At 43.9% G+C, this 9,040-nt stretch overlaps 2 protein-coding genes across 2 annotated transcripts in view; one reads left to right on the top strand and one right to left on the bottom strand.

Moving 5' to 3' along the window:
• Positions 1 to 4,866, top strand: part of LOC118422651 (rRNA 2'-O-methyltransferase fibrillarin-like) — a 14,692-nt gene extending 9,826 nt beyond the window's left edge. The window contains exons 10-13 of the mRNA XM_035830320.1: positions 1,365 to 1,497; positions 1,897 to 2,009; positions 3,601 to 3,746; positions 4,187 to 4,866. Coding sequence (XP_035686213.1) covers positions 1,365 to 1,497; positions 1,897 to 2,009; positions 3,601 to 3,746; positions 4,187 to 4,202 — 408 coding nt within the window. The 3' untranslated portion in view covers positions 4,203 to 4,866. The remainder of the gene's footprint in view (positions 1 to 1,364; positions 1,498 to 1,896; positions 2,010 to 3,600; positions 3,747 to 4,186) is intronic.
• A 208-nt stretch (positions 4,867 to 5,074) lies between these two features.
• On the bottom strand, positions 5,075 to 8,862 carry LOC118422473 (A-kinase anchor protein 200-like). The gene has a single exon (XM_035830083.1). The coding sequence runs from the start codon at positions 8,593 to 8,595 to the stop codon at positions 6,268 to 6,270; it is 2,328 nt and encodes a 775-aa protein (XP_035685976.1). The 5' UTR covers positions 8,596 to 8,862; the 3' UTR covers positions 5,075 to 6,267.
• Between the last annotated feature and the right edge of the window lie 178 nt (positions 8,863 to 9,040).

Below are 9,040 nucleotides of genomic sequence, written 5' to 3'. Positions count from 1 at the left end.
TGCAAGTTGGGTTTGTGTCCAGATATTCTCACAGTCTGTGTCCAGATCTGGTCTGTGGGTGACAATCAGATCATCCCTGTTTGCCTGAAAAACACCACCTCCTGGGCCAGTTTGTCTGTCTTTACGGTGCACTATGTAGTTGTCAGGGAATATTTCACTGCTTGATATGTTTTCATTGAGCCATGATTCTGTGCCCGCTATTATGTCCGGCTTATAAGTGTCAATGACAGTTGCCAATTCAGCAGTTTTGTTTCGAACACTCTGGCAGTTTACCAGCAGGAGTTTAGCCTTGTTCTTTTTGTGGCCATTACCTCTAGTGTGAGTTTTGCCTTGTTTTGATCTAAGTGGAGTGGATGTGGCCGTCGGTGTGTCACCTGGCAAACTTGTGCTGGAGTTCAGCGTATCAAATGAATTTACTGAATGGAAGCTGTCGTCAGTGATGTCGAACATGTCTGATGCAAAGTTTGGTACGCCGCAGTCACAGCATATCCATGAGTATGATTTGTGGGTTTCTAATACAGTGTATACTTCCGAGCATATCCCAATGCAGTCTTTGTGATACCATCTATTACAGTCATCACAACAAATGACAGCTTGAGCATTCTGTACAGCCTTGTTACAGCTCCCACAGGGAAACTTCGGTGGTCTAGGCCCTGGGTTCACCTCAACATCTCCACTTAAGAGCAGTATTAGAATCATTGACAACTTTGTACTATCGTTGTGCATCAGCAATTTGTTGCGGCTGAAATAAGTCCCATTCACCCCACTGTGCTTAATCATGAAGGCAAACGTGGCCCAGTTAGAAGTACAGGCTTCACTGATTATCTATATGTGTATAGTCAAGGGTTGTAGCCAGCCTGAAATCATTTTCCGTCCCCCAATTTTGAACGGAAATCCTATTGAGCGCCAAAGGTTTTTTTATATCTTTACATATTGATGTCACAGGACTGAATGGGCCAAATTTCTTTTGCCCCCAGAGGCAAAATTTTGTCATAGGACGGAAGGACGGGTGCTGGCCACGGCCCTGGTATAGTCTATTGTGTACTTTCTACATTCTTCCTGAATATGTGTGTGGGGGAAGGGGGCATGGTTTGCCGTAAATGCATTTAAGTTTGCGGGAATTTAATTTTGCGTTAGTGGGAAAGTGCAGTGGTTTTAAGTTTGCGGAAGTGCCATACACTGTAGTCACATACTGTAATGGAAAAATGTTTGTGGTGGTTTTAAGTTTGCGGTAGGACTACCTCGCGAAAACCGTGAACATAAAGCCATCGGGAACATTTCTTCATTTACAGTAGTACAGTACAGATGAAACCATGGAGCACCATAGTCTGGCCACTACTGAAGTTGTCCATGTCTGTTTTCAGGAAGGGCTGGTGTATGCTGTAGAGTTCTCCCACAGGTCAGGCCGAGACCTCCTCAATGTGGCCAAGAAGAGAACCAACATCATTCCAATCATAGAAGATGCCAGGCACCCTCACAAGTACAGGATGTTAGTTGGTAGGTTTTGTAGGGGATCCTTCTTGTTTTAGAGGCGCAGTGTCTGCACATTCAGTATTACACTGGTGCATGCTAAGTACTGTAATTCACTTTGTCTTCTTGATATCAAACTTTGGATGCTTTGACGCTCTGAGAAAATTTAACTTGTTGTCGGAACTAAATGTTCACGGTGAACAAATTATTTGTTATCGGTAATGATAAGTTCATGTTTCAGTCGTCACTCTGAAAACTGTGAACATAAAAGTACATTTATAAAATGATTAATTACCGTACATGATTTAGTGGTCACCCTTGTGCATTTCGTTGTATCTTGACATGTTGCACATGTTCTATGTACATTTTGTTATTTAACAATGAGATACAAGTGGTTGATACCTTGTCTGTGTATTTGTGTTGTAGGTATGGTGGATACAATCTTTGCAGATGTTGCACAGCCTGACCAGACCAGGATAGTAGCAATCAATGCCCATAACTTCCTGAAGAATGATGGTCATTTTGTCATCTCTATCAAGGTGAGATTATTGCATTGGAATACAGATTCAGCCAAGTATGTACCCACTGAAATGTGTGCTTCTATATTTCATGTAAGGTAGCATGAGGTAGGTCTTCATTAAAGGCGCCCAGAGCAGTTTTTTTAGTCTTTTCAAATTTAATTTCCAAGTCATTTTTACACACAGTAAGCTTAAATAACACTTTATCATTGCATATCGACCTTTATTGAGCAAAGATGAGACGTCACTGGATGATGAGAACTCATTGAAAATCTGAGCGCTGCACGTGCCATTATTTCAAATTTTCGGAACGCACGCGAACATGACCAAATGCGCCTCGAACGCTTCCGGAGATGTCGTCACTTGTTCGAATAAGGTTTCGATTTGCGAACGGGCGAATCAGATTCAATTCGCTCAATGACCTCATGCGTTCGAAAATCTCCGAAAATTACCGACGGGAAACCGTTAGTGGCTCGATCCTGTGCTGATTTATTGTAGGATATAATAAATCAAAGGGGTCTGTTTGCGGCATGTTTGTGCGTCCTTTTAAACGCTGAAAGTACGAAATAATGATAAAAATGTGCTAGAATGGTGAAGTAAATGTCAATATCATACCGATTGTATCATCCAGAATATTTTTGATTTTGATGCACTAAAAACTGCTCAGGGCGCCTTTAAGTTGAAGCCATTGTCATATTCTATGACATTTTCAGAGCACAGTAAATTGTCAATCAGATTCATATTCTCATTTTGTGACAATACAGCGAAGGTTTTTATCTTTCTAAGTCCAGATGCCCTGGAGTGGTTTTCCAACTGTTCTGTAATATTTTGTTTTCAGGCCAACTGTATCGACTCCACAGCATTGTCATATTCTATGCCATTTTCAGAGCACAGTAAATTGTCAATCAGATTCAAATTCTCAGTCTGTGACAATACAGCAAAGGTTTGTTTGTAAGTCCATATGCTGTAGAATGGAATTTCCAACTGTTGTGTAATGTTCTGTTTCCAGGCCAACTGTATCGACTCCACAGCATTGTCGTATTCTCTGCCATTTTCAGAGCAAAGTAAATTGTCAGTCAGTTTCAAATTCTCAGTCTGTGACAATACAGCAATGGTTTGTTTTTATGTTTCTATGTCCAGATGCCCTGGAGTGGTTTTCCAACTTTTCTGTAATGTTGTTTCCAGGCCAACTGTATCGACTCCACAGCATTGTCATATTCTATCCCATTTTCAGAGCACAGTAAATTGTCAATCAGTTTCATATTCCCATTTTGTGACAATACAGAAAAGGTTTGTTTTTATGCTTCTAATGGTGCACTCTCACTGAACTTGCGTCAAGCTTGTGTCTTTATGGGGTTCGAAAGATACGAATTTCAGAGATAAAGAACAAATTTTCTTTTTGTTTATTTGTCGTCTTCTAAGCCATACTTGTACAAAGTACGCAATAGATTATTGTAGATTATAAAAAAATCAGAGGAAATGAGAAATAACAAAGTAGTGACGCAGTGAACAAACCCCGCAGTGATGCAAGCTTGACAGTGCAGTGCAGTGCACCTTAAGTCCAGATGCCCTGGAGTGGTTTTCCAACTGTTCTGTAATGTTCTGTTTCCAGGCCAACTGTATCGACTCCACAGCGTCAGCAGAAGCTGTGTTTGCAGGTGAAGTGAAGAAGATGAAGTCAGAGAAGATGCACCCTAAAGAACAGCTGACACTGGAGCCTTACGAGAGGGACCATGCAGTAGTGGTAGGAGTGTACAGGTTAGTGTAACTTGTTCTTAACTGACAAAAGTACTACCTTCTTTTTTAAACAAGATTGTTCAAAGCAAGGTTATTAGACCACTTCAGGGCAGTGAACTAAGAAGTTGGAAATAACTGTGCATGGAGATAGCGGTGGACATTTGTTTTGAAGGCTGATAAGTTGTAGACAAGAGGGAAACAGTTGTTGTCGAGAGAGTCCATAATTTGGCCGTCCGGGGAAAGAAACTGTTGCTGTAGAAGGACTTAGAAACCGGAAATTGAACAGTATATAGCGATGTGAGTTTGAAGAGAACCTAGTGTTTTGCTGAAAGGCTCCCAGCTGAGGGACAAGTTTTGTAGTATGAGATCATTGGAGCAATAGCCATGTAAGTTGTCTTCATTTTCACCTACCCATGAGATTTCATTTGTCCATACTCTAATTTTGACTTCTTTTTTTGCAGACCCTCAAAGAAGTGAGACCAGGATTTAGACATATTTGTTATTTGTCTTACACTTTTATGGATTAAGTTCAGCACAGTAGAGAGGTCTACTGTTTCCCCAATGTAAGAACATCATTGATTTGAGAAGTGGACAAGACTGGTAAAGATGTAAATTCTCTTGCCAGTCAATCTTGTAAATCCCATCTTTTTAGTTATGATAAGAAAGATCCTTTATGGAAGACGTAGTGTGGTCTTGGTACAAAACGTACAGATTGGTTTAGATAAGTTGCATTATCTTTTTCTTCTTCAGACATCTACATTTTCTTCTACCACTAATTGTGCCAATGGAAGTAGCTTATGGAATGTCTGCTAACCATACATTGATTTTGTTGTAGTTCCTAGACTTAAAACTGCCTTGATTCTGGTTAAAGAAAAAGACTCCCATGATAAAAAAAGGAGGTTTAAGTTGTAGAGGTGATTTCTACTAGGTATGTGGCTGTCATGTAGAAGCACCTACATGTTTGTATTTATGGACACATTGATAAGGAAGAAATTGTTTGAGCACATTCAATTTCAAGTTGTCCAGGGCTGTACAGGTATGTGCACACTTCCAGACTATCATATACCAGTACTGTACTTCTTATATTTTCTATGTAAGGTAATAAAAAAACAAACATACTAATAAAAACATTCAACCGCAACAAGGAGTCAAAGTCTAGTTTGTCTTTCATGTTTACATGTGTCCAGGGGGACTGCAATTTTGGGATTGTGTGTGTGTCACTGTGTGTGCCCTGTGATCATATTCATGTTCAGATCTAAGAGGCTGCATAAAGTTGTTATTGAGAACCAAATGCCCACCTTTGTTGTTATTTGATGGAAGGAAAGTACACACAAGATATGACACTGTTATGAAAAAGAAGCTCGTACATTTTTGTATTTTTTTTTTTCAAGACAGCACAAACATGTCAAAGAATCAACTCCATGATTGCACATGGTTCTGTGTGTGCCAACCGACATGTTGGAATAGTTTGTAATGAATAGGAAAGCCAACCTGAACAATGGTCCACTGTCTACTATCAAACATGCATTGTGATGTGATATTTGCCCTATGAACTGAACTGAGCACAGACCTGCTAATGCAGGTGCCACATACAACTTAACATGGCAGCCTAGTCTTACCAAGCTAACAAATATTGGCTGATTTGGAATAGGACATTCTACATATAACTTACAACAGTAGCAAATTGATCAACTCAGTCAATTACTAGCCTCTGGAGGTGACAACTGGGTATTTTCTCTCCAGTGCATATGGTCTCATCTATCCATGAGGGGGTACAGGAAGGTAAAATATTCCATCTATGATTCCCCAGTGAAATGCCAAAGCCATCTGCTCTGTGCTGCACCTAAATTAGCCCCATTTCCTGACAATGAGTCCCATGGGCATGGTGACGGATTACATCACAGAAATGTCAATGCTAAAGACTTTGTCAAAATGTTTAAATTATTTCCACACTTCAAGTTAACAAGGGTAGGACATGATTTGCAGTATGTTCAATTAAGTGACATCATGGCTTGTAGAATCCATTACCATTTAAACCTTGCGATTACAAATACTATTGTATACAAGAGTTATGCACAGATGACTGAACATTGGGTGGGTGAGCGACATAAAATCATGGCCGTGATTACAGAGTATAGCTTCACACCATAGAATATCTATCACAATCTACTGAAATACATAGTTAGTGATTTCTAAAATCATTTTAAGAATCTTGAACTAGAAAAACAATTTGTGGTCACCAGGATGTGGTGGTGTCCGGTAACCCTACCTGCCAGAGCCTACCTGCCATCATAATAAATTATTTACAAATGCTTTTCTTGCAGCGGGTCACATAAGGGATGACCTATATTGTTCATTTTTGCCCTACCCATACTACAAATCGCGTTTGCTTAATGGCCTTAATTTGTGTCCAAACACTTCTTAGATTTAACAATCAACGAGTAAACAATCCTCATAGGCCATGACAGACACAGCTACAGTTCTCTGAGAAAGTCTGACTTTACGTCTCCACCGTTTTTGCACAGCCTACCTTTTAAGGAAGCTAGTGATTCTTCTCTTTAGGAGGCTGCACGCATGGAAACATGCACGAGAACAACTTGGATCGTTTCTTCTTTTTCTTGGGTTTCTCCTCTGGGGTCGTGCTGGGTTCATCTTGTGTCGGCTCCGGTGACACGATCAGAGGTTCCTCTTCAGCGCTAGCGACCTTGGGAATTTCTACAGGAGCTTTCTCCTCTGCAGCGTTGAGGGGTGTGGTTTCGCCAATGCGTACAGGATACACTTCGGTGTCAGCCTCCTCCACTGGCTCATCGACGTCGTCAATGTACGGTATATCATCCGGAAGCGTTGACACTTTGCCGATAACGATCGTCGTCTCTTGTTTCGGCTGGGCGGCCTTCTCTTCCGCCGGGATGGCAGGGTCCGTTGAATCTGGTGTTGGAGGAGGAGGGGTGTAGTTTGGGACCTCGGTTTGATCTTCTTCTGCATCCTGACTGTCCGGCGTTTCGTTTGGAACTGTCACTTCAAGTTCTACTTCTATCTCATCCTCGGAGGTTTGGATTGGGTTTGCTGGTACATCGTTTGGCAAATCTGGCTGATTATCGGGTGGCATTGTGGAGGTGTCCGCAACAGCATCGCCAAACACCTCTGTATCATCGTCTACTGCGTCTTGTTTACTAGCAGGTTGTTCGTCATCAGGACTTGGTTTTGCTGATTTGTTGCCCATGTCGGCCTCAGTAGCCGTATCCCGTACCTCTTCTGACAGATGCCTCGGTAGGTTGATGGCGATAGCTTCCCCTTCCTCGGCGTTCAGAAGCAGATCCTCCTCGTTAACTGCTTCTGTCGTGTCATCTTCAGACTTAGCTGGCGTGACTGGGTCAGTCGCTGCCTCAGCCGTGGAGATGACAGGGGTGACTTCTACGGCGGGAGTTGTTGCATCAGTATCTGTGGTCCCGCTCACGCCGCCGTCTGCTTCTTTGCCGGGATTTTCAGCACCTGGAGCTGGAAGTGGTTCGTCCCCACTTGTGTCCTGTTCGGGTGTTACCGGCTCAACAGTATTGATTTCTGTTACCTCGCTGGTAGAAGATTCGGGTGGTGCTGGTATGTTACTCTCTTCACAGCCTTCTTCCATGCCAACACTTGACCCAGCTGAATGTAGCTCCTCTGTTGATTTTGGCTCGTTCTCAGTTACTCCTGTGCCGTTGACATTGACTTCAGTCTGTGGAGCAGGGTCCCCTCTGTCTGAACTCATATCCTCTGGTGTTCCGGCGTCTTGCACCTTGGCGTCGTCTTCCATATCCTCGCCAGCGTTAGGGACCTTTGACTCTTTCTCTGCAACATGTGAAATTGCCATGTCAACATCTATGCTATCTTTGGGGTGGGAGCTGCTACTTGAGCTGACTTCCCCGGTTCCAGTGGTCGCGATGCGGCTGGTCGGCACTTCAGGAATGTCCTGTACTTGCGGAGGGCCGTCTGCGTCCGTGGTGGCAGGTGTTGGTGGCTGACTTTCATCCTGGGTTGTGATCGTGTCGTCGCTTTCCTCCATCGCCGCAGCAAATTTTAAAATGTCCTCAAAGGAGGAGGGCGAATCTTCAACCTCACCTTCAGCCGTAGGATCGTTAAGTGTTTCTGCCGCCTGTTCAACCGTTTCCTGTATCTGCGCCAAAATGCTGTAATACGTATCCTCGCCCTCTCCGTCACCGTCAGTTGCCAAGGCGCCTGTCGGCGGAGCTGCTGGACTTTGAACCACGTCGGCCACGTCACCTCGTCCGTCCACCCCCGCAGCCATGTTAGATTTATCGTCGATTTCCGTTACTCCCTTTTTCGCAAGGACTTCCTCTACCTTTTTCTCGTCCTCTTCCGCCATATATTCCCCTAACCGACGATAGACAAGAAGCTTAGACTCTTTGCTCTTCTTATTTCTCCGCCGTTTTTGGTCCGGCCCCACCTTGTCATGCTGGCCCGAGTCACCTTCAGCGGCCGGTGCGGTTCCCTCCCCCCGGCCAGGTGCTCCTTCCCCGTGAGGAGGTTCCGTGTACCCCCCGTGGTCTGCACCGTTACGCTCTTTTCCTAGATGTCCCGGTCCGTCAAACCTCTGTGTGTCACCGTCCTGTCGCGGGGCTTCGGCACTTTTACCTGCACTCACTTGCTGTCCGACCTGCCCCTTTGTGGCACCAGCTTTGTCCTTCCTCCGGCGGCCTTTTGTGGCATTGGCACCGGCTGGTGCTGCGTCCGCTCCCGATTCATTTTCAGGAGGAGCGTCCTGCCTGTCGCTCGTCTTTTCGGCTGGTTTTTGTCCCTTTTTCCGACTTCTTCTGGATTTCTTTTCACGTGTCTGTCCTGACGCACCGGCGGATTGTTCGGGCTGACCCATTTCTGTCTCTTCCTATTGACTGAGGATCCGTGTGAACGGCGTCTGTTTGTTCAGCTAACAATTGCGCAAAAACAGGCCAGGCGCAGTCGATTCTATAAAGCTACAGCACTCATGACCGCCGACCAGAACCACTTGTGCCGATCACAGATCGGTCTATCACGGTCCGATGAGCACGATGCAAACCCGCAAGCTATTGCATAATCGATCGGGAGACAGAACTTTAACCTTTAGCATAACACAGCACGCTAATAGTTAACGCATGACACAGGGCACTGATAGTTAACGGTGATAATCATAATGGATCGTGACCGACATTATTGAACTGCTAGTATCGACAAAAAGGACAGCCAGGGCGACAGCTTGTTCTTTCAACCTTCCATAGTTTTTTAAAAATATATTCTTAAATTACAATGTACGTGTACCCAAGGACCTCATATAACGTCCT

The sequence above is a fragment of the Branchiostoma floridae genome, chromosome 1 (assembly GCF_000003815.2).
Source record: "Branchiostoma floridae strain S238N-H82 chromosome 1, Bfl_VNyyK, whole genome shotgun sequence".
NCBI classification, from domain to species: Eukaryota; Metazoa; Chordata; class Leptocardii; order Amphioxiformes; family Branchiostomatidae; genus Branchiostoma; species Branchiostoma floridae.
The sequence above is the reverse complement of the archived record's forward strand: the minus strand, read 5'-3'. Positions and strand labels throughout refer to the sequence as shown.